The sequence below is a fragment of the Sordaria macrospora genome, chromosome 1, assembly GCF_033870435.1.
Source record: "Sordaria macrospora chromosome 1, complete sequence".
In the NCBI taxonomy this organism is placed as follows: domain Eukaryota; kingdom Fungi; phylum Ascomycota; class Sordariomycetes; order Sordariales; family Sordariaceae; genus Sordaria; species Sordaria macrospora.
In genome coordinates, this window is record NC_089371.1 from 3,880,227 (window position 1) to 3,904,848 (window position 24,622).

General features: G+C 52.4%; 7 protein-coding genes across 7 annotated transcripts; 4 read left to right on the forward strand and 3 right to left on the reverse strand.

The window, feature by feature from the left end:
- The first annotated feature begins 2,168 nt into the window (after positions 1–2,168).
- On the forward strand, positions 2,169–8,380 carry SMAC4_08482 (uncharacterized protein). The gene is made up of 4 exons (XM_066090808.1): positions 2,169–3,776; positions 4,024–4,768; positions 4,832–5,058; positions 5,113–8,380. The coding sequence occupies exons 2-4, from the start codon at positions 4,064–4,066 to the stop codon at positions 6,386–6,388; spliced, it is 2,208 nt and encodes a 735-aa protein (XP_065945664.1). The 5' UTR covers positions 2,169–3,776; positions 4,024–4,063; the 3' UTR covers positions 6,389–8,380.
- An 80-nt stretch (positions 8,381–8,460) lies between these two features.
- Positions 8,461–12,027, reverse strand: SMAC4_08483 (uncharacterized protein). The gene is made up of 3 exons (XM_003346909.2): positions 10,971–12,027; positions 9,260–10,898; positions 8,461–9,194 (listed from the first exon to the last, which is right to left on the reverse strand). The coding sequence occupies exons 1-3, from the start codon at positions 11,226–11,228 to the stop codon at positions 8,767–8,769; spliced, it is 2,325 nt and encodes a 774-aa protein (XP_003346957.1). The 5' UTR covers positions 11,229–12,027; the 3' UTR covers positions 8,461–8,766.
- Positions 12,028–12,090: 63 nt separating this feature from the next.
- Positions 12,091–12,989, forward strand: SMAC4_08484 (uncharacterized protein). Its single transcript, XM_003346910.2, has 3 exons — positions 12,091–12,413; positions 12,490–12,707; positions 12,761–12,989. The coding sequence occupies exons 1-3, from the start codon at positions 12,260–12,262 to the stop codon at positions 12,875–12,877; spliced, it is 489 nt and encodes a 162-aa protein (XP_003346958.2). The 5' UTR covers positions 12,091–12,259; the 3' UTR covers positions 12,878–12,989.
- Positions 12,990–13,448: 459 nt separating this feature from the next.
- On the forward strand, positions 13,449–14,197 carry SMAC4_08485 (uncharacterized protein; the record flags this gene model as incomplete). Its single annotated transcript, XM_003346911.2, has 2 exons — positions 13,449–13,767; positions 13,829–14,197. Exons 1-2 carry the CDS (start codon positions 13,687–13,689, stop codon positions 14,195–14,197), a joined length of 450 nt encoding a protein of 149 aa, XP_003346959.1. The 5' UTR covers positions 13,449–13,686.
- A 76-nt stretch (positions 14,198–14,273) lies between these two features.
- Positions 14,274–15,335, reverse strand: SMAC4_08486 (uncharacterized protein). The gene has a single exon (XM_003346912.2). It carries the CDS (start codon positions 15,142–15,144, stop codon positions 14,398–14,400), a length of 747 nt encoding a protein of 248 aa, XP_003346960.1. The 5' UTR covers positions 15,145–15,335; the 3' UTR covers positions 14,274–14,397.
- Positions 15,336–18,322: 2,987 nt separating this feature from the next.
- SMAC4_08487 (uncharacterized protein) lies at positions 18,323–19,303 on the reverse strand (the record flags this gene model as incomplete). Its single annotated transcript, XM_003346913.1, has 1 exon — positions 18,323–19,303. The coding sequence occupies one exon, from the start codon at positions 19,301–19,303 to the stop codon at positions 18,323–18,325; it is 981 nt and encodes a 326-aa protein (XP_003346961.1).
- A 3,190-nt stretch (positions 19,304–22,493) lies between these two features.
- Positions 22,494–24,458, forward strand: SMAC4_08488 (uncharacterized protein; the record flags this gene model as incomplete). Its single annotated transcript, XM_003346914.1, has 1 exon — positions 22,494–24,458. One exon carries the CDS (start codon positions 22,494–22,496, stop codon positions 24,456–24,458), a length of 1,965 nt encoding a protein of 654 aa, XP_003346962.1.
- Between the last annotated feature and the right edge of the window lie 164 nt (positions 24,459–24,622).

Below are 24,622 nucleotides of genomic sequence, written 5' to 3' on the forward strand. Positions count from 1 at the left end.
GCTATCAACATAGAGAACGTGAGATACAGGACAGCCGTCGAGGGCGAGACACTGACGAACCGAAGGGATGGCGCCTCTTCTTCCTCTCATCTCATTGGAAGAAGCTGTGCGAGATCCCTCTGAACATGAAAACTAGTCGATGCATGGTCTGCCAGCTGCGCGACTGGGTACTAGAGACCGAGGCCCGGAAAAAGGCCACTTTGGCAGCTAAGAGCTACGGCTGGACTGTCTTGGAGCAGAAGCAGCTTAAACAACGCCGAAAAAACACCGAGAAAATAACAACAACAACAACAACAACAACAACAACAACAACAACAACAACAACAACAACAACAACAACAACAACAACAACAACAACAACAACAACAACAACAACAACAACAACAACAACAACAACAACAACAACAACAACAACAAGAATGGTGGTAGAAGGGCCAGGCGCGCAAGCTCTTACCAGCTGTACGGTGAAGTACTACAAATACTGCCTGCTGAAGAGTTCAATAAATATGTCAAGGGCCGTCCAACTTCGGTGGTATCTCACGAGCCGAAGCAGGATAGGCTCCGGAGCTCACCGCCGACGCGACGTCGGCCACCACCCCCGAAGCTTTCCCTTGTCATCCCAGCAGGCCGAAGTGTACCGTTGGTATACCCCATCTCGCCAGTGTCCACGGTTCGGGAGCCGAGTTCTCCACCCCCATATGAGGAGTGCCTTTCTCCGCTGTCCAAGCCTGGTGAGGATTGCCTCCGGCCGTAGAAAAAAATAGCTGCCTGGATTATAGCCGGCCGTTTGAAGCGTCGTCGTTTGATCCACGTAGTGGCAGTCTAGAGCCGAGAACGAGCAAGCGGCTCTTCGGGATATCCACAATAGGTTTATATCATAAGATGTCCTGCAACGTCAATGGATGACGAGTCCCGTTTTCTCCCCCGCCGTTGCCGCCATGTGTGAAACGTTTATTTTTCATCCGATACCCAATGGTCTTAATGAAAGGCAGGGGTGATTTAGAGTTAGCCGGTCATCTCAAGTGCTAAGACCGCGATCTGCCGTTGACGAGATCGAAGACTTGCCGGTGGATTACACGTGTAGTAGCAAGCGGTGGGGGTTGGATCTAGGTAACTACAATGCATATCTCAAGGCTTCTAGTTTTTCTATACTCTCATTCGTCAATACATATGCATGCCCTTAAATCTCTGCAAGCGGCTTCGTCAGTGGTGAAAATATGTGCATATGATAGCATACGTATGCCTGTGAACTGGACCGGGCGGTTGTAATGTGTATGTGTCCTGATGTAGGTACGTAATGTACGTAGGAAGACCGGGTGACAGGGCCTTGATGTCTTACAATGTCGTCGTGAAGTCTAACTCGACGACAGTCCGTAGGGCTGAAGGGTGTTGAGTGGGGCATCATCATGGTGGAGGAGATAATAACGGGGGGAGAAGCCTGCGCTCACATTATCTTGGACCAATAAGCTTCATGGTATAGCTTGCCGCGGCGTGCGCCTCCAGATCATCCCAAAGATGGAAGCTTTAGCCCACCAGTTCGTCACTGGGCACTTTCAAGATGGCTAGTCTGAGGAGGGGACTACACACTGACCACCTTGGGTTGGCGTAGATAGTTTCTGAAAGTAGACAGAGAGCAGTTTGTCAAAGAAGGCCCATAGCAGCAACAACAATGACGGACTAGGACTGGGCAGCAGTATGTACGACAATGATCGCCTGTGAGTCAATGCCCGACCTGTCCCCTTCATTTTCCTCCTCAGGCCCGTCCAAACCGTCCTCAGGCTGGGGCAAAGGTTTCGCGACGCAGCGGCTCAGATTGGGGGCCCAGTTCCTCCCCTGTCTGTTTAGCGTTCTCGATATGCAAAGTTCTACCGGGGCCGATTTACATGAGACCATATTGCGCAGGTATGCTCAATGATTGGCTGTTTTGGACCGTCAGCAAATCAGACTCGGAACTTCTCACAGGGGCGAGTATCCTATTTGGGACGCCGACTTTCATGCCTGCCCACCGCGGTGGCTCAGCGCCTGGGGTTTGACCAGCAAGATACTCGCGATGTTACACCACGATGTTGAGGCGCCCCGCACGTGCTGCGCATTCTCACAACCCGACACTTGTCGAGATGAGCTGTCCTCTGGATGTTTTATAGGACTGGAGTCGCCAGAACATGGCTGAAACCCACTGAAGAGGTCACTGTTGCAGCTCTGATTGTGGCCATGTCCTGCGCCGCCTTCACCTTTCCCTCGATTGAGAGAATATGTATGGGTTATGGCCTCATAGGAAACGCAGTGGACAAGTGGCCGTGGGGAGGAAAGGGATACCCAGACTTCCACGTCACGAACGAACATCCCAAAGCCGCAAATCGTCTGCCATACGTCCAGGTCGTCCTGCGTTTCCAGAGGTCGGCTCGAGGTCGGATGGTGACCCCAAGCAACAGCGTCCTATTTCTGATTTGCGTGTTCGGGAGGGATCTTCTGGTTTCCTTTGAGCGTTTGTCGTCAACTCCTACGCATCCCCGGTAAACGGGAAACGGAGAATGACGAACGGGCAACAGACAAAGAAGTTGACTGCGTACAAGGGATCTTGGCTGTTCTTGACTGGAAGTTGAGGTGTGAAGACGCGAATGAAGTGCTCACCGTTGGTATCATCCCCATGCTTACCATGCTGATTTTCCCAGTTCTTGGGATAGCCCTGCGAAAAGTCCTCGTTGCGGAGATTGGGTTTGCTAGTCAAAGACTTCCGGAAGACTCGCTGTGGTCCCGAAATAAGGTGCATCCAGACAGGGCTGACATGGGTTTTTGGGTTGGTCATCGGGGAATCAAGGGACACACTGCGGTGGAGCTGAGATGTTTGGCTGAATGCGATTGGCTGCTGGCCGGCAGAGTAAGCACGGCGGGTACAAGCTGTCAATGTCTCGCTTTAACATCGCCTAACCGGCATCACACATCATGATCAATGCCGCAGCAAACAACAGCCTCTGGGAACTGAAAACCAATGGTAAAACATGGCGGGACGAGGGAGACACTCATAGAGTGACAGACGGGGCTGCCATAAAAAGAGATCGAGTGTGGCATTGGCACCGTGAACACGTCCAAGCCCAAGCACAGGCGCTGGCGTGGGCAAGAAGGAAGGATCCGCGCTTCAACCACTTCCATCCAATGGCGGGGACGCTAACGTGGAGCTGCGCCGCTTGACCCACACGAACCCCGGTCTGTCAGCAGGCAGCAACGTTCGGCCTCGCTCCATTCTCCATTTCTCATCACCCATCCTCTCCCCAGCTTCGAACTCCGTGACCGTCCGTCTCGTCCCCGTCCGCGATCCCTTTTCCTCCCTGGCAATCCCACCACAGCGTCCCCCTTTCATCCCGTTCCCTCTCTTTCCTGCCTGTTGATCTCGTCTAGTGTTTCTTGCCCAGGTCATTCGGACTGGACTTGATCAGTGCTATTGTCTCCATTCAGCACAGTTTGAACGACATACCCCGACTTGTTAGCCAAGTACAGCAAACACAGCCTGCTATTGATACCAAAGCCTGAATACCAACCCGATACCCAACCTTTCTAGGTTTCTTTCCAATCCCACTATCTCTACGCTACCACAACTTTCCCCAGGATCCATCTTTCTCCTCTTCGGATCGTCGCCTCCATCGCCTGCTATCGTGATCCTATCGACGGCGCCTTAACCTGACAACAAAGCCTTGACGTCCGCTATTCCAAGATATCCCAGACTTCGGTCAAAGTCGCCGAGCTGCCAGGTATTTGTCGGCTCGTGCTATCACATCAAAGTAAGATATAACCTTTTCGCCTGCTGGCGACTATCCCCCCCCTCCCCCGACACCCACCTCCACAATCCTTGGCCAATCCTGTCCTGCCTCGTCTTGATAGGGGGCAAGCAGAGTGTGGGATATCGTTGTGATACCTCCGGTGAAGCATACTTCCACTCCCTGTGACTCACTCGACGTTCTCGGTCTCCCACGTCCATTCTTTACCTTGCAAGCCTTCGAGAGCTCATGGACTGACCAGAGAAAACAGTCGGCAACATAGCCCATCAACTCCACACAACACAGCAATCATGTCGAACCCTCGCAGGAGACCAGCGGGTGGCCTGACCCTCAAGACCAACGTGCTTCTACAAAAGGGTGCTACCTTCCACTCTCCCAACTCTCCCGCCTCTGGGGACTCTTCCGAGCGGGTCTTCGTCCCGCCGTCGCTCCCTCGCCGCTCTCACACCAACTTGGACGATGTTATCGACTCCCGCTGCCGCCGTGTTGCCCTAACTTTGGACGCCATCACGAGACAGTTGGCCTCTTCGAACGACACCTTTGTCTCGGCTAAGCAAAGTGGCGAATGCATTCCTCCGCCTCGTGGGCTCCTTCAAAGAAACCTGGATTCACCCATCATGCCCCAGGAGGCCGAGAACGAGCGCCGGATGCTCCGTCCACGCACACGCCGCTCATCTCGGCACCACGATTCCGACAGCGGTCTTGGAAGCTCGATTGCTTCTACTTCCGAGAAGGATGCCTCTTGCAAGGCCAAGACCACCAGGACTTCGGCTGTCACCAGGTCCGCTGCCGCTCGCTCAGCATCGGCACTCAATCTTCCCGGCCTTAGTGACCGTGCTACCAACCGCATCGTCGAATACGTCTTAAAGCCTCTACTTGCAAAGCCGGCTCTGAAGGAGTTCCACTCGCTCGTGCTCGAGTGCCCCAAGAAGATTCAGGATAAGGAGATTTTGTGCCTAAGAGATCTTGAGAAGACTTTGATTCTTGTGGCTCCGGTAAGCGAAACTGTTGATCCACTGGACGTTAGGATGACTACTTACCGTGCGCTACTTTTAAAGGAGAGGACCAAAGCTGCAGGCTCATACCTCGATTTCTGTCTCACGACAATCGACTGCCTCCAGGCTACCGTCCAGCACCTTGGCGACCGCGAACTGACTCGCCCTCGCGATCTCCCCTACACCAATGGATATTTTGTTGATCTCGTCGACCAATTCTACAACTATGCTCGTCAGATTGCGGAAAGCAACAAGACCAAGGATGGCGCCAATGGCATGGAGGTTGATCCGTACGACTCTCTCTTCTCTTGCAACTGTGTGGCTTGCGCTGACATTTACTTTAGCACTGATCAAATCAAGATTCACGGTGGCCCTCACATCAACGGCAGGCTTTCGGAACTGGTTCGCGTGAAGAAGAACGGACAGGCCATCTCCCTGGCCACTGGATTGCCCGTGGACCTTTGTGAGAAGGCACCGGAAAGCCCGGTCAACTTCAAGCGCTCCCAAAGTGAGGAGGCTCTCGATGAAGAGGAGGTTATGCGTTCCATGGCTCGCCGGAAGAAGAACGCCAGCCCTGAGGAGCTGGCGCCGAAGAGGTGCCGCGAGCCTGGTTGCAACAAGGAGTTCAAGCGTCCTTGCGATCTGACCAAGCACGAGAAGACACATTCGAGACCATGGAAGTGCCCGGTCAAGACATGCAAGTACCATGAGTACGGCTGGCCAACCGAGAAGGAAATGGATCGTCACCACAACGACAAGCACTCCTCGGCCCCACCTATGTATGAGTGTCTCTTCAAGCCTTGCCCTTACAAGTCCAAGCGCGAGTCCAACTGCAAACAGCACATGGAAAAGGCCCATGGCTGGACGTACGTTAGGACCAAAACCAATGGTAAAAAACCCAGCACTCTTCCCAGCTTGGGGCCCGATTCCGGCCATCCCACTCCTCAGCTCCAGAACATTGGTACCCCTTCGAGCGACCGCAGTATGAGCATCGCCACTCCCTCTGATGATTGGAACGCTGGGCTGTACCAGACCAGCATTGAGTTCCCTTCATATGCTCCGGAGTTCAACTTCAACACCATCCCACAGCAGCTTGAGCTTGACTATTCACCCATTGACAATGGTACTCCATTAACGGATGCTGGCATGGACCACAATTCCGCTTATCAAGACCTCAACGAGTTCACGCTCATTGATGACATCTACGGCGCGACTATGCAACTGCCCAACCAAGTCATCTCTCCCTTCTATCCCAAAGACATGGGACAGCATCTCGGCGCGTACACCGCACCTGAGCTTTGCCAGTCGCATCCTGCCCATATTTCTCCTATTGGACAAGGAAACACGATGCTCTTCACGCCCCCTACCTCATTGGGCGAGATTGATGAGGGCTTTGATGATCAAGATTTCTCCATGGGTAACTGCAATAATGTCCCTGGCGACTTCATCTTGTATCCTCCCACCACCGGCGCCTACTCAAAACCCACATTCACTGAATCGCTCTTCGCGAACGTGGACATCCCGAGCTTGGCTGCTGGCTATTCTCAGCCATCGTCTCAGGACATCTTGCACGCTTATCAAGGTGACTGGACTTCGCACGACATGAATGGCTATTTCTAGGTCAGACATGATGGGGAACCGTAATTCACTGTGCAATGAGGCTCTATGCGTGCGAGTGGACCCGGATGCTCCTTGAACCACCCACAGAGTACCGGTTGGAAACTTGGATGCACTGCCGATGCCAAAAATGAAGATGTAGAAGAATGGTATGTCAGTCAATTCTACTCAATGAATTACTGGAGGAGGGATGGGATTTGATTTATCAGCGGGTTTGAATGGGGTTTAGCGATTTAAGGACTTGATATCCTCCTGTTATATTATGATGTAATGAATGCGAGCCTACGATCAAGAGGCATTCCAAGGTGGCAGATGCAAAGACGCATTTGCGGAGGAAGGGCAGAGAGGTGTGTTTGGCTGTTACGATGTTATTGTATTTAGGTACCTAGGCGAAAACAGTCCCTCCTTCCCACTTCACATACATTCCCAGATGGTTGAAATCGTGGTGCGTGCTGAGGTCAGTAGCTAGGATTGCTCAAGGTTGGAATAAACACATGGTATGGTGGTATCCGACCACGAACTGCACTTCTAGTATCACAGTCTCTTCCGTAGTTATCGATAATCCAAATGCGTTGCTCTTCTCACGACCTGTATTGACTCCATGTGACATGCCTTTGGTTGTTGAGGTTGCTAATTTCAGCTTTCTCTCCGTACTTGAATTTCACTGCGAGATGACAGCAAGTTGATGCCTACACGCCTGCTCAGGCCCCTGTTCACTCAGCCGGACCGATGGTCATTGGCGCCGTAATCCGTGTTCCACTCACCGGTAGAACTCCACTAAAGTTCGGCCGACATGGTCCGTGCAAATGAGCTCCAGTCCTTGCAACTTATGGTGGGGTCTTTTCTCAGCCTAGAGCAGGAGCCACTTTTGCACCTCCTCGGCTCCTCTGATCCAAAACTTTTTCTCCTCCACACATCTTTTGCTGCTGGCTGGTGAACTGAACGAGCCTTTTCACGACAATTCAGCGCCGCGCCGCGCCGCGCCACGATTTTGTTCCTCGCTACGCAACGACCAACGTCTTAAGAGCTCGCTCGAACCGACGGAATGATCTGAGCGTTTTTATTTTTGTTGGATGCGGGTGGTTTTGTCCTTTCTGGATTAAAACCATCGCGCTCGGGAAGTCGGTCGGTCGGTCGGGTCGGATCGAGTTGGACCTGATGGAGAGGAGAACCAGGAAGCAGAGATGACGGACGGATGACCGACGAACGGAATTGGCATGTTTGCTCGCTACTCGCTGACGTGGCCTGCTCGCAAGAGCCTGCTCAGTTCAGCGGGCGCAGCTGTTACTCGGCCCTTTCTCCACGTCCTCGTCGCGTCATTCTTCTGCTCCCCCTCTCTCTGCCTCTCCTGTCAGATACCCGACTCAACCCGACCCATCACGAACCGACTTCCCCCTCTACCAGCATCTCAAGTGGTACGTTCCCTACTACTCTCTTATTCCCCTTCTTTCCATCCCCCACATCCCATCCAACATCCCACCCCGTATACCATGATGATTTTCGCAGTTCGCGCTGCAACCCTCCATAATATTGTAATAGGAAGAGCCGTATGAACCTCCTCGGATCTAGTCCTGTAACAGGGATGGGACCTCTTCGGCTGGCCCTCTACCTAAGCTTGTCCCAGAAAGCCGCTTCTCTTCGGGGAAAACGCCTGCATCGTCATATGCTGGCGGGTATCTGGAGGATGGGGGGTAGTGTTTGGCTGGTGGGGTTGGTGGTGCTTATAAACTGGGTTTCTGAAGTATACAAACAAACACATTTACACGACTTTGAGCAATTTTGCCGAATTTATCTGTTTGTGGGACTTTCAAGCTAACTTTGCTTTCAGAGATAGGTTGTTGACACGTTCATTCCCCTACGAGTTAATGGTTGTGGATGATGTGATGGACGATAAATCTGGGGCATTGTCGCGTTTCGGCATTCAAATTGCTGCGGTGCCGGACACAGTTACAGAATGATTTAATACTTGAGAATAAAGATGATCTCGATACATGCACATTTTCCAAGCCCATGATTCGCGAAGTGTTGAAATGATCTTGTCCCCAAAGTACATCCGCATTTCAAGGTTGCGGCAATCAGCGAGGCATCTAAAAGAATCATGTTCTAGCGGTAATCAGATTTGATTTTGGTCTATGACGAGAATGGCTCTAAATCCGTATAAGACGTAGGAAAGTAACTTGAGTTTAAGATCAATCCTCGCTTTGTAACTTGCATGCCTTGTTCGTCCGCACCTTGATGTGCTTAGATTGATTGGAAACGCCTACACGCCACCATACCACTTCCCCCTTTTTACCTTTCTACACACTGAAACATAACTCTACTGTACACTCACAGTCTCCTGTGCACACACCTTTTCAAGGGTTCGTCAAGTGACGACGGATCTACTTGGCGAAGTGAAGGTCATAGCCCAACCACTTCCTCCGATTGACCTCGGGAGCGGTCAAACCAGGATATCCGTAGGTCAATGGCAAGAAGTAGTACCAGCCAAAGGCGACGAGGGCCATGATAACCGCAGTCGCGATCCAGGCGCCAGCCATGCTCTGGCCAGCAAGACGCTCGCGGGCGCTCAAGCGACGCTTGGTAGTAGGGGCGACCTTCTTGCTCGACTTGCTGGGGTGGTAATCAGGCTCGGCAGAGTCGGTGCTAAAGAGGAACTCTACAACCGAGCCAGTAACGAGTGCCGAGGCAAGATGAGCTGGTAGGTAATGATGCAAGAAGAGTTGACGGCCCATAACGAAGAAGGGGAAGTAGTGAGTTGCCCAGGCGAGGAAGAAGAAGCCTGTCGAGTTGTACAGGCGAGAACGGGTACCTAGAATGTATTGATTAGCTCTGTGTTTCTCATCGCCGTTATTCAAGATTGCGAGGGTTACTTACGGCGATCCATAGCATCAAGTCCACGGCGGAGCGAGAACTGATCAGCCAGAACAATGCCAACATAGATAGCCAGAACACTGCTAGCAAGCCACCAGCCAATGGGGTTACCAAGGAAGTAGATCTGCTGGCGCGTTTCGTTCTGTGTCCAGAAGCTCACACCGCGCAACAGGAAAGGCCACTGGTACGGCAGAGAGGCATAAGGATGGCTGCTTGTGAGCTGGTTGTTGTGCCAGAACATGGACCGCTGCAGCTCGAACCACTTGCGCAGGAAGGGCAGGGTCTTGACCTTTTTCTCAGGCTTCGCGCGACGCGGATGGTCCGCGGGGAGGGATACGATGTCCTCAACAAGCCAGACGTTGGAGCTCTGTGCCAGTTGCTTGTTGCCATTGATCTCCTGCTGCTTATGACCCCATTCCGGAAGTGGCTTCGAGTGAGTCCACATGGCAACCTTGCTTGGGTTGTGGATCAGCTTGAAGTGGCTGGAGATACTTTTGAATTCCTGGTTGGCCTTTCCATGCTCGATACGGATCTCAAAAAGAGTGTCAGCCGCGCGGTCACCGTAGGCATCTCCAATGGAAACAGTGGTGAATTCCTGGTTGGTAGGATAGTAAGGAGAAGCAACGTCGTGTGAGAGCAGGATGGTATCCGTGACGATATGGCGGAGTCTGACGAGATCATGGTTCTTGATGTGGTGATCGAGCTTCTGATCGTCCGGGCCAGGGGGGAGGATCTGCCAGTAGTTGTTGGTATCGTTGAAGGGATAGCCAGTCACCTGCTGACCCTGGCTAGAAACACGACCATCGTCGTACCTCAGCGGGTACTTGTCCGGGTGGCTGTGAAGGTAGGCTTTGGTCTCCTTGTGCCTGAGGCTGATGGTGTCATAGTAATCAATGGTGACAGCGTTGGCGAGCATAATGTTATCACTGAGGGTCTCCTGGAACTCAGGAGTCATGAAGTCATCGCCAGGTCCAGAACGAGTAAGGATCGAGAAATGAACCTGGAACCAGAAGAGGTAGAAGATGAAGGGCATGATGATCAGACCGAAAGCCCTAGCAGCGAAGTGCTTGCCAAACTGGGGCAGAGTCAGAGCGCCACCGGGACGCTTGATGTCCAAAAGATCCCACAAGTCGATGCAGACGGCAGAGCCAATGGTGATAAAGGCGAAGAGGCCGACATACTTGGTAGAGATATCGCAAGAAAGGGCGAAGCCAGTCAGGATAAGCCACTTCCACCACTTCCTGGAGAAGGGCTCATGCCTGAGCTTATGGAACTTGATGTAGCAGAGCAAGCTGCACGCCATGGCAAAGACAAGGGTGGCATCGAGGAGGATCAGGCGCGTCTGGCCAATGTGGGCGTTGTCAAGGAGGACAAGACCGGCGGCAATCAGGCAGGCAGGAAGGCTGTAGCCTGACTCCCACATGATCATGTAGACAACCGAGACGGTGAGGGCACCGAGAATGGCGGGCAGAGAGCGGAAAGCAACATAAGGGACCTTGTTGCGGATGTAGGAATCGCCAATGTTCTCGAAGTGGAAGTGGCCATCATAGCCGACCAACCAGCCCATGAAGGCAAAGAGAAGCTTGCCAAAAGGAGGGTGGACATCGAAGAAGTATGTTCTCTCGAGGTAGTAGGACGCGAACTGTGTGGCGGCACATGTCAGCCATGGCCAATGAATAGATATATGGTTCGCTCGGGTTATCAAGGTACCTACCTTTCCAAAATGGACTTCATCGAAAACGACCTCATCGGGATGGCTGATGCCCCAGAATCTGGTAAGGAAAGCCAAGCCGGTGATGAGGCCTAGGGCAAGTTTGTATTCGAGTTCGGAGCCGGATTTGGCGGGAGCGACGGCATTCGGAACTTTGTCGATCTCGACATCAGAGGAAATGCCATTCTTGGCTTTCTTGGTCAAGGCTGGCACGTTCCTCTGGCGTAGAGTAGCCTCGGGGATTGCTGTTGTGGAGGCCATGGCGGCCGGTCAAAGTGGTTATGGACTCAGCAGAGGCCTATTCGACAATTGATTATGACGGTGTTAGTTGCTAGAAAGACGAAGATGGGTGGACTGGAGACTCGTGACGTACCGGCAAGAGCAAGACTCCCGTACTCTTGGGCGGTTAAGCGTGCGGGATTGAACCGGCCCGTTAGCCTGTAATAGGTCTTTTTCAAAATGTCGCTGACGGGAATACAGAAGAGAACTTCGGCCGCACCGACAGCAAGAGACGTCTTAAACCACGGGACGCGAGAGACGGTGGAAGGTGGAAGTTGCATTTGCAGAGAACAAGGTGGCCCTACGACGGGATCCAATGAAACGGACAGCTGGATCGTCTCGAGACGGGTGGACAGGGGCTGCAAGGCAGAGAGGGTGAGAGGGAAGAGGCTCGAGGGCAGAGGAGCAGGGTTGCGGGAGCGTGAGGTGCAGCAGGTTGAGGTACGTAGGCGTAAGGAGGTAAAAGTGGCAGCTTTCCAGGTTCCCGGCCAGCAACCGTGACAGCGCGACTTCAATCCAATCTCAATTCGTAAAGGCGGGCAGCGGTGGACCCACATGCGGCACAGGGGTTGGCTGTTTTTGGAGACGCTTCAGTCCTCATCTCAAGCTGTTCCCCGGAAATTGGAGGATGGTCCAAGCTCCTTAGCTTCCACAGCTTGACAGCGGAAGCAATGACCGAAGGTGTTGGACTCATTTCGGCGCGACACTCTTTGTTCCAGCATGGACCTCTACGGCCCGGCCCAAGTACATGTACCAGGTACAAGGCCTCTGCTAACCGGCGACGGAATGCGGGGTTGGTGCCCCGCGAACCCCTTGAGAATCGATACTGAGGGAGTCCGAAGAACGGAGGTGTTGAGGTCCATTTTGTAACAACATTTTATCGTTCGGTAGGAATGACTGGACTCTGCATCCACAGTGTCAATGAATATGCACTTGTAGCTGAGACGAATAGTGCATTGGTGTAGCAGCCGTGACCGTGACCCACAAATTGTTTTTCCATCTCAACTGACCTGATGTTTGCCATTGCTGCCAGACGTGCTTCCAGAGTGATCTTTTCACCATCCAACTCTTCGGCCGCCATCTTCAGAACAACCAGTTCCGTTCAGAACATCTACCGCACAGTCACCATGTCTGCCACTCCCGTCTTCTCCAAGGACGCCGCTCCTCGTACGTGCTCCAAGCTATACTAAGACTCACCACCGGCCGGTTCAGTCATGACTAACCTGTCTTGAACTCTATCTAGCTGCTGGCCCTTACTCTCACGCCATCAAGACCCCTACTGCCATCTACTGCTCTGGCCAAATCCCCTGCGACTCTGAGGGCAACCTCGTCGAGGGCACCATCCAGGAGAAGACCGCTGCCTGCATCAAGAACCTCAGCGCTGTCCTCGAGGCCGCTGGCTCCTCCATCGAGAAGGTCGTCAAGGTCAACGCCTTCCTTACTGACATGAGCAACTTTGCTGTAAGTGTTGAGTGATCGATTTGACTATATAATATATACTAACCGCTCTTCAGGCCATGAACGAGGAGTACTCCAAGTGGTTCACCCACAAGCCTGCTCGCAGCTGCGTTGCTGTTCACCAGCTCCCCAAGGGTGTCGATGTTGAGATTGAGTGTATTGCCCTCCCCTAAATGCACATAATCAGCAAGCAAGTAAAAACAGGGAAGCGGCGTTGGTTTCGTTAGCTACCCCTACGAATGAAAGATGAATGAATTTGACTGTATCCTCCTTCTGAATGACGGCATTTTGAAAATGGCACCTGTGACGTTGATTTCGCCCACCCACAACGTTCGACGCCCATCCGTTCCCTTCCCAATGATCCGGTCCCCGGGGGTGCCGGGATCTCTCGGTTGAGGCCGATCAGACCCGGACATGCCAAGCATAAATTGCACCGGTCTCCCATTCCATTGCTTCTTCAGTCCTAAGTAATTTTTGGTTTGCATCGAATATCTACCTGGCAAAAACGTATATACCTGCTTGCAGTGATCATTATCATATTTGCGTCAATAGGTACGTGGGAAAGTCGTAGACCTGAATGCTCGTTGATGGGTGGCAGTTTGGTGTCATCTGTATCGAAGCAAGGAAACTGATTCGCTAGCAAACTGTGCAGTATAAAGTATTTACACCACAACAACCAACACATAAGTAACGTCAGCATCAACCTTTATAAAGCTCGGCGTCTCCCACCTTCCAGTTTTTATCATCTGCGAAAACTCAGCATCAACTCCACATACGACTCGCTAGCTTACCACAGAATCTTAATCCCATCCTCATCCAGAACATTTCGCCGGAGAAGCCGTTGTCAAGCACGGGTACCTACATCTTCACATCTTGACCTGCTTCCAAGCTGTGTCATCAAGCTTCAAAGCTTGCAACCGAGACAACCGGCATACATACACGGTATAATTCCTTTCAACCTGCATCCGGCATTCCATACACCATGTCCAACCCGCCAGTGCCTGTCAGCGGCAATCGGGGCGATGCGAAGCCCGATACCAGCGGCCAGTCCACGTTCTACAAGGTGAGTGCCGGGTGACCCCATGACTACTGTCCATATCAAATCAACTAACATGAACCTCCAGGTGGTCATGACCCCGGTCATATTCGTATCTTTCCTCCTATCGCTGGCCATCGTGGACCTCAAGTACTCCATGCACCGCTCTCACTATCACGCCGAAAGACGGCCTAGCAGGCTACCTCCATGGCTTCATCGCATAGTGTACAAGTATCGGCCATACCAGTACACTGCTGTTGACGAGAACGGCAAGCCGGTCGAGGACAAGGACGGCTATTATCACAGCAAGCAGCGGAAACTCATGGCTATGGAAGCCGACGATGCCTTTCAGATGCGGCGTATTGTGATTACGGGTCTTGTGCTTGGGGGCATGGTTGCGACATGGGGAGCTTGGTGGGCGTTGAACTGGGTGTTGGCAAAGGTCTACTGGACATGAGGAGTTGTCTCGGGCTATCCAGGCACGTGGAGCGAAAGAGGATGTGCCTATTCCGTCCTTCTATGAGGGTATCGTTCGGATATTGAGATTCTTGTGCATCTCATGTGTCAGCCTCTCGAAATTTCTGGTCAGGACTATTATAATGCTACGAGAGCACACAACACCACGACACCACCGAGGAGAACACAAAGACATCAGTCTCAATGAACGACCGCTTCTGTCCCGATGTCCGCCCGCCTTTTCTCCGAATCACCAGAATCCCTCCGCCAAACATAGTTCATCCACTGAAGAACCTGCTGCCTCCCATCATCCTCCCTGGTATACTCCTGAATCTCCTCCTCCGCCACCACGAAGCCCTCACGCTCATACAACCTTCTCGCCGTTTCCAACTGCCTCCACGTCGACAACCTGCACTCTCGGAACCCCGCATCCCTCACAAACCCCATCGCCGCGGCAAAAAGCTTCCCTCCAACGCCCAGCCCACGAGCTTCCTCATCAACAATATAAAACCGAAGCCGACACACCTCTTCCCCTCCCTCCTCTTTACGCTCACCAGAGCGGTAGAAATCGCCATCGACGTAAACGACGCCTACTATCCGATCTTTTTGGTTTTCTTGGTCTTCTCGAACTTGAACGGCGGACCATACTTGGCTTCTCCCATGCGGCAGTTTCATCACGACCTCACCACCATCAGTGGTGGCAACGGCATCCTCCTGCCCCTCTTTGTTGTTGGATTTCTGAGGGCCCTTGGCGACGTCGTCGCCGCCCAACCGTTTAAGGAACGGGACAAGGCCAGAGGCGATCCCGGCTTCGGAGGAGGGACCCCATCCGGCGAAGGAGGAGTAGAAATCCATGTGCATCTCGAGTGTGCGGCCTAGGATTCCGGGGCGGTAGCCGGGGAGGATTTGAATCGTTGGTTGGGCTGTGGTTGGGGCTGTGGGTGACATTGCTGTTTGGTTGAGGACGAGGCCCTGAGTATGACGTGAGAGAAAGGGCGTTCGAAGAAAAGGGGTGATGAGATGGGGGTTGATAGGTTTTTTCTCTTTGCCTAAGAGGGTGGGTGGTTCTGTCTGATCTGGTGTTACTGGGATATTGTTCTCGTAGTGGAGGTTAGTTTGCGCCGCCAGTTGACCATCCCACTGGAAAGATTGTGAGAAGCATCATATAGGTATCTAGGAGCTGTCTCGCCTAAATAACGTTTTTTCTATCTGTTAGCAACGATCTAGGAGTGAGTCATACCGAAAATCAGTCATGGGCCCCATCATAGTGATATTCATGTTCCCAGCACATGGGCATGCAAGTGAAGAGAACCCCCTTGTCCCGGCTCTTCAACTTCCATTTGCAACAAAGCTTAGCAATCCCTCAAAAACCAACAAAGTCCGACATGGCAAATGAGGTTGAAGATTCAGGCACCATTGTAGGTTATATATTAGATAAGCAACACGAGCTGGATACGCATGCTTCGTGCGCTCTCGTAGATAATTACCTGATACACGTAGCTGATATGGGGTATGGTGAGTCATTGACCATATCCCAAGCGTTCGCTCACAAGCCCACGGCAATTACTGTGTAAACCTGCGCAGTACGGTACTACAAATCTACCACCGCACCCGCCACCGCCGCCGCGATTCAGCCGGCCGGCACTTCCTTCTCGAAAATCAGACGACGAGACAGACGGGACACCCGTCCCGCGTCGCGCCTTCCCAAACTAGCCCGGGCCCAGGCAGCAGCAGGCAGCAGCAGGCACCAGTGGGCATAAGGTCCGTTCCCTAGCCCCTCTACCACAACGGGTCCAAGTTCTGCGTCTATATGGCGCAGCGGTTCTATGTGCCGGTCCCGTTGATAAAAACCGGGCAGGTGCGCGGTATTCCGTGGTACGGTTTTCGTAGGTCTGCAGCTGGAGCAGTGTCGGTTCGGTCTGACCAAGCCTCACTGGGCGACTGAGCTTTTTGTATTTTTTTACTGTACTGGGAGTAGTTGAGGATGTTGGGGATGCAAGTTTTGCGATTTTGTCCTTGGGTTTGGGGTTTTGCAACGGGGTTGGGAAATCTGGATTGGTTGTTTTGTTGTTGGAGGTTGTTGGTTGATGCGAGGTGGGAGACATGTGAAGGGGCATCTGCGATGGGGTTAGAAGGTGATCACTGCTCCAGCTTCAATTTGCTTGACATGTTCTACCATCTTGCGCCATCACTGTAATTTTATCGGAGTATTGATCTTGTCGTGGTCGAGGAGTGGTTAACTTCCTCCGATTACATGAACATAAAAAAATATTAATGGAAGCAACGTAAGTAAATACCCGTCATGCATCAATCACAAAGGGTCATATCACATGTAAAATAAGATTTCCCGGAGGTAGTACCTGCGTTCCTTTCCGCATAATGCTCAGCAACTGGCGCAAAATGTTTGAGTGAACTAACAGAGCCTGATGAACAGTCACTAGATACCAAACAGGACACCTCAGGGAGGCATTACATCATTACCACGGATCTTATTGTCCATTGCGAGACCATGGTTCAGCCCGAGGGGTTTCTGGATGTCTCACCAAGAAACAACGCAAGTCAGAAACAGCCAGGGTCAGGCTACCCCGTCAACTTGGTAGCGTGGAGAGCGAGACGTGAAACCCGGTCTGTAGGAAGGTAAAGGGAAGGAAACCAAACAGTTAAATCGAAGAGATATCCGATAAGCGAGAGACAAGAAAGACAAGGGAGGGGATGGACAAAGGGAGTGTCTACTCTTTCCTTTTCCCTTTTTTGTCCAACTTCGATCGCCTCTGCTCATGGGGTTTGTCTGTGTAGATTGCTGTCTTCACAGAGTTGTTATCTCAACAGGTTTCTCTTCTTCCTCTTCAAACGGGCATTCGTACCGCCTCTGTTGAATTTCAAGGAAAGTACCTATACGATTGTCCACAGACAGGGAGAAAAACCAAGGGAGAAGGAGATGTTCCTTGTCCTGCCTTGGTGTATGTTTGGATTTCCGAATCCTGACATGGCGCACAATGGATCTTCCCTTCAGACCCTCTCAAGGACACCTGTTACATAGGCAGTTAGTCCTCTTCTTGGTCCTCTTCCCTTGCCTTGACTCACCTTCTCCTTCAGGGGTCCTGTTCACCATCAAAGGAATTCTCCGTGTTTGCATATGACATGATGTCCTCACATATCTCTCTCCCGCGGTTGGCGGGGTCTAGATCTGCTACCCTTGTCTAGTCGCTGGTGAGTGGAAGAACGGGCTCCTTTATTCAGAAAGCCTCCAGATTCTACACTACTGGGAAGTTGAACCATCCGGCTAGCTTAACGGACGGTTGATGGTCCTCTGATATGAAAGGTGAGAAAACAAACAAACGAATCAATAGAGAGGGAGCAAGATGACGTGCATTCCAGGCGCTAGGGTAACGCCGGGCTTTTGAGTACATTGTGTGGTTGGTTGGCGAATCCAGCCTCAAGCCAGGTACGGTACCACCAACTTCATCCCTTGCTTGCGATTCGGAAGCGGTTTCGAAGATTGGCAGGTCAGGTCGAAACCAACAACCGCTGAGTAGCCACGACGAGCTAGATCTGAACTCGGAGAAACCTGTTGGTGAAACATAAGTGATGCCAACATGAAGGGAAGGCACGATACAAGCGGATGAAGTGATAGTCATATGGGCGAAAAAAAAGCAACGTAAATTGCGTGCTGTTTAGTTGCTGTTGAACAATAACATCGTAGGAACATCCCCCAGCCATGATATATCCAAGTAGCTCTAAAGTAGTAGTAGACAGATCTTCTGTCCGTGTGGCCGATCTGTCTGGTGTCAGATGGTAGTGTACGCCCCATCCATGAACGCTCGCTAGCCAGTTTCCTTTCCAAAGCAAGATTGTATATGGCAGCAAGAAAACATGTAACCTCCAACTCCCGAAAATGCCCGTGTAAATGGTCCCGATCCCATGGTGTAGGTAATACACTCGCAATGGCATGTCTGCCCTCATTTCCCTAGACGCCTATTGAGTTCCCACGCTGATGAGTACAGTATAGTAGTAGTGCAAGCAAAAATAGCAACGTGGACAATATCAGGCCCCACGGCGAGAAATTAGTAGTGGCAAGGAATATGACAGAGTGGGAAATGAAACCTCGAAATAAACAAGGGGAATTTCAACCACGCCAAGTCCCGTGAATCCCGCCCTGTCGATTGCTCTTGGATTTGAGACCCACATCTCCATTAACCATCAAGCTTTTCCATCGTGTGCCGACGCTTTTGCGATCTTTGCCCATGCTGCGCACGCAATCTTGCCAATCGGTTTTTGTAAGCTTGAGCTTGTCCAGCACTAGCTCAACTAGAATGCAATCTTCCTCGGAACTCCACGGCTCCCCGTCGGCTTCTACCACTACGTCGGTCCCTGGCGCGGTAGCTGGTTGTTGGCGCTCATTCTTCGCGTTGTTGGCGCGCAGCGCGTGATAATCTGAGCGGTCGAGCCCTAGGGGGATGACTTCGGGAGCTATGCGCGATCGTGGGGGAGTTTGTGGTCGGTTGCCAAATGGTGGGAGGAAGTGGGTTTGTGCAAGAGGTGTCGTTGCTCTTTGTTGTTGTGGTTGCTGCAGCTGCAGTTGCTGCTGACCTTGTTGCGACTGGTTTCCGCGCTGGTCCACGTCACTATCTTGGTATAGATCGGAGTCTTCTTCGCTGTTTCCTCCCCGCTCGCGCCTTTCGTCAAATGGGCGGTGGCGCCTGTTGAGCTCCTTTAACGGAGGTGGCCGCTTAATGATTCGCTTGCGCTGGGAAGGCTGATTGGCATTCCTAGATCCGTATGACTCGGAGGTTTTTCTTGCGCGCAAACGTAGCTTGACTGGAGGCATCGCGTGGGACATGGGCGGGGTGGGTAGTTGACCATGGAATGTCGTTTGGGGAGTAAGTGGTTGCGTTGCGATCGGTGCACTCATGGCGCTGTGCTCGAGAAATGGATCGGAGGAGGTCATGAGAAACTGCAGAGACCGAGATGTGGTGAAGAGGTTGTTGAACTCGGCGGAAGCAGGCGCCTGCTTAGGACTGGCAGGAGGTGAGACGAAGAGAGCCTGCTGAGGTCGTGTCTGTGGAAGTTGCGACAAGTCGCCGCCAAAGGCTGAAGGTAACAGCATCTTGGGTAATGTGCCGGTCGCAGTCTTCAAAGAGTCACGATATGTTTGGTATAGTGTAGGCGTCTTGAAAAACTCCAACCCCCAAAAATGTAAGAGGAGGAGTATTGTACACAAGCGCGCTCGTATCGTTCTGGGATCGAGTGTTGAGGTGGTTTGTGCCTGCGACAAGCAACGATGAGCGGCGCGCGCAAAGGGGTTTGTTGATGTTCGTGTTGCTAGAAGGAAGAAGCTTCTGTTATGCGCGGGAGGTTCGATTCCGTAGCTGATCGAAAGTGGAAGTTGAGGCTGAAAGCAGGAGGCACCGCGATAGGTTAGAAAATCTCGTTCAGGGTTGTTGTTAGGTTGTAGGTAGAGAAGGTGAGATGGGGACGATGGGGATCTCAGAAGGAAGTGAAGAGGTCCTGATGAGGAATAATGCGCCTAATAAGACTCCCCGAGTGCCGTCAGGGTGCACAGGGGACATGCCCGTTGGCCTGCAGTCATAGAAGTGGGTCGCGAGCGGGCCACATGATGGGGCGAGCAAGGGAGCGCCATGCTCTGAAAGCTCATTTTTACCAATGAAAAGTACCAAATCCGCAGATGTGCCCCACCTAACGCTTTTCAGTGTCACCTCACAGCTTGTGCCTTGGTACCTCTTCCTCTTCTGAGCACCTTGACGAACATCCACTCGTTCGTCGAGTTTGGAGTTCAGTGCTAGACGCGGGTTGAGTATATTTGGGCTGTTACAGCTTCTTTTGTTCTTTGATGGACCGCATTCCAGAGCACCCGTCTCCTTCTCGCAGCGCAAAGCACCAGAACTATCTCCATCCATGACCGAAGCTGGGGGTCAAGAGGACCATGGGAATGAGACACTTCAGTCACAAGGGGAGCTTGACTTGACTTGACCTTCAGCAAGCTCTCAGGTATGTCAAGCAAACTGTAACGTCGCCCGCGGGATTGATCTTGTCAGCCATGGCCAACCATCCAAATCGACCGATGGTGTTGATCGAGACGGTTGGCACCACAGCTTGTGTTGGCTGCGATCGAAGTCTACAGCAACCGGAAAAGCTGGGTCGAGTTGGCAAGGGGGAGATCTAATCTCGGCCGGCGAGAATGAGCAGGACATGGAGGCCGGGAAGGTGTCGGGTGCGAAGGGAGCCGAGCGGGCAAAGACACTTCACCGTCTGTGTCACTAAGTTGGACGAAGTTGGAAACGCGTCCGATGCCAACCAAACGCGATGCAGACGCGTGAGATCAAATGGAGCAATTGCCCAATGAAAACACAACATGGATTGAGATGAAGGGTGGGAGTTGTTTGTGATTGGTTGGGTGGCTTACACATCCAAACGATGGCCGGACAATCAGTCAGGTTACATATGGTGATGTGCACCGACACTGCACTGAGACCACAAGGTAAGTGGATATGTTCAGGTTGATGAGTGTCCCTCTGATGCGCCCTCAAACCTTTCAGCCGATAGCCCTACTACCTAACCTTCAGCTTGTTTGGGTAGTGGCGGTCGTTCGTGCCAACCGCCAAGGCGTGGGTTCAGATGGCGTGAAACACAAGACCGCACCGGAATTTCGTCCGTTGACATCTCGGAGCCTCAATCTCGGCACCGGTTCCGAAACCACGCCCTTCACCACAACTAACAGCACTTGGCCCGCCGGCCGACAAACATCGTCTACTCTCATACTTTCAGCCCTTAACGGAAATTAAGAACTGATATCTGGACAGGGTATCTGGTGGCGACTCGAACACTTGACCAGGGGTAACGGGAAACCTTCAGCACTTTCCAGGATCCCAACCTTTTCTCCCATCTTCTTTCGTCCCACTTAGCCAGGTATCCGAACCCTTTGTGCTTGTAAACCCGGGTTGACAACCAAGTGAATCACCAAGCTGATATGACTCTTATTTTATCTCTCAACAACCCGAACTCCCTTTGCGAAGAAAACAAAACCTGAGCCATTGAGGTCCTCATAAACCTTAGTGTAACGACCCAAACCTTGAACCAGCTTCATCTTGAGCATCCGGAACGGACCTTAATGGGGTACAGAAAAGTCACCACCCGGCTTACCACATACCGTTGTGATTGTACCCTATGTCCGTCTCAGTGGGGCTCAAGGGGGCCGAGTGGCCACGCTTGTCATATAACTGCAACGATTTACGGCCAGGGTTTGCTTTTTATATCATGGATTGGAATCACCGCGGAGAACAAGAATGCATCTTCCAAGAGGCACGATATCTGTTTGAGCTGGGCAAAGGTATTGCGAAAACAGACCTTCACACTGGATCGCATCTCTAGAATGCTCAGGTTCACATCACCACTCCATTCACAGTTGTTCTGGAACCTGAAGAGCGAGTGCTCTGAGCATCAATCCTACGTAAAACGCAAAAGAGCTGAAGCCAACCAAACGACAGGACGGGAATCCAAACCTTTTCTCTTCACCTTGTAACTCATCCCAATTTGAGTCCTTTCCTCCCCAACACCCGTGATGCACACAGCACACATTCACCACCCACGATAACCTTGAAGAATAAATCCTTTCTGTTCCATGATATAATAACCTCGATAACCCCCCAGTTTGCAATTATTGTTTTTCCCCCTCTGTTCTTTGTAAACCGTATTTTGTCAACCATCACCAACCCGCTCTATAGAACCCACTCAGTCTTTCTTCACCACCTCATAGTCGACAGTCACTATTCCTTAGCCGGAGATCTTGTCACGTCACCATGGAGTCAACTAGCAGCCACGACACTCACACCAAGTGCGCTGGCACAAAAAGAAAAGCCAATGAAATTACCGGAAACACTGGCCGCAAAAGACCACCTTCGCATCAGGGATGGGAGAAGCGATTTGGAAAAGTGCAAATGTGCGACATATGCAACCGGAGGGCACACGATTTTCTCCTCCGCTGCTTAGTTTGCCCATTTTATGTCTGCAAAGCGTGTGTCTTTGCAAACCAGCTGGAGGGGGACGGAAAGCATTTCGTCGACATTGCCGGAACGGACTGGAGTCCTATCATTAAAGACTACCCGGCACGGAAGCGCGCCGTCAAGAAACCACGTGCTCCCGCTCGCTATCAGCCAAGCCGCCCGAGCACAACCTCTTCTTCAGTCACAGCCTCACCTTCTCCTCAGTACCAACTGCGACTGCCCTCTTTGCGCACACTTTTTCCTCCCGAATACTTCCAACCCCAACCAAGCGCCACAATGCCTCGCCATCAAGAGGATGAAGACGAAGACAAGGACTACATGCCAGACGAGGAGTACATGCCTCGTGCCAAAAGGCACAAGTCGATAGCTCGAAGCACCAGCCAAGAAGAACCAGCGGCTACCGACTCCCACTATTCCGAGTCACATGGTGATTCTGAAGAACTTGACGCAGCTTTCACTGCCGCTAGTTATCGCCCCAACCCGCGCAGATCAGCGACAGTTGCCATCGATCGCATGAGCAAGACCAGTCGCACTTCGAGACAACCCCATCGCGTAGAGGAGCAACAAGAAGAACATCCTGGCACCCAGCAATCTAGAACCAGCCGCACTCTACAACAAAGTCAACCCATCGAAGAACAACAAACTTCTCGCAGACACGTCGCAAGTCAAACCAGCCGTGCATCACGTCACGTTAATCTCGCCGAACCGCAGCAGCAGGATCACCGCCGTGCCCCGCAGAGTCAACCCGCCAGCAACGTTCCCATCAGACCCTCCCCTCTGAGCAACATGTCTCTACTCAGGGATTTCCAATCTCCGTCGATTGAACTAACTGCCGCGTCTGGTCGACCTGTTCGCGCCGCCGCAATCTCGAGGAACGCAGATCGTATGAGCAGACAGACCCAGGCCGGCAGTTCATCCGCTGCTCTCACTCCCGTCGAGGAGGAATTCATATCCGATGCACCTGGACGACCAGCGAGACGCCCCATCTCCCGCGAGCAACAGCGCAAACAGAACTCCATCATGGTTCTCTACAGAAGCATCTTCGACTCCAAGCTGAAGGAATTCCCCGTTCTTATGACCTTCGAGCCGATCCCCGACACCTGGAAAGGACCACCCTCACCCCGCGCCAGTCCCGCTCCTCCCGCCGCTCCCCCAAACACCCCGAGCCTCAACCTCTCAATCCCTCAAATTCCCGAATTCGATGCCTTCCACCAACGAAGTCTCACCTCGACTCTCCGCATGCAAACCCCCTACGGCGGCCCCGCGCTTCCCACCCCTCCCCTTGGTTACGAAAGTTACTCCTTCCTAAACTACCCTCACACCCAGCCTCGAACCAGCGTCAGCGGCAGCAACACCCAGCACAACAACAACTACAGCTACCTGTCAATGCCATCAGACGTCTTCGGCCAAGCCGTGCCCTCTCTGCGCACCACCCCCAGATACCACCCGACCAACGAAATGACGCCCGAGCAACTCCAGCGCTACCACAACGATCGGCGGCTGTTCGTTAAGATGAAGGCCGCCTGGGTTGACAACGAGAAGGTGCTACGTCTGCGACAGAAAGAGGGAGATGCGAGTGCGCTCCGGACGCTGTGGGATGTGGCGCAGGTTTTTCGGGCGAGAAATCCACTGAATCCGAGCGCGGAGAGTATACGATGGTTTGTGGATTTGAGGGATTCGATTTTGAGGCCTACCAGGTCTAGGTCTAGGTCGAGGGGTCGACGAAGTCAGAGACCGATTGGCGAGAATGCGAGTGGTCCTGCTGAGGAAGAGGAGGAGAAGGAGGAGGAGGGCGGCCACGATAACCTCGAAGACTTGATTGACGCGGCAAACTCGATGGCTGAGGATGAGGATGAGGATGAGGCTGAACCGGAGCCTGAGCCTGAGCCTGAGCCTGAGGCGATGGATGTTGACGAGCCTGAGCCCGATGAGCCGCATCAGCAGCAAGATAATGAGCATACGCATTTGCCGCAGGCTAACAACCACGACGACGACGATGATGATAACTTCCTTAACCTTAACCTTGACGGGATGGGACCAGCATTCAGAATGCTGGTGGAGATGGAGCAGCGTCAACGACGTCGTGCACGTGAAGCACTGCTGCAGCTGGAGCAGGAGCATCAGCAGGAGCGGGAGGAGCATCAGCAAGAACAGCTGCAGCAAGAAGAGCCACAGCAACAACAGCGAGAAGCTTCGGTAAGCTCCAAGGGAGGGTTCGGTATCAATGACCTGATTAACTGATCCCGGTTACCTGGCAACCAAGTATGACGAGGTGTCATACTGGTATCAGCAAATCTTCTTTGTCGTCAACTTGCTGGTTTTTTCTCTCTTTCTTCTCTTTCTTACTATCAAAGGCAACAGAAGTTTGTTGCTTGCGCTTTGGCTTTCGGCGAAGATACCCACTT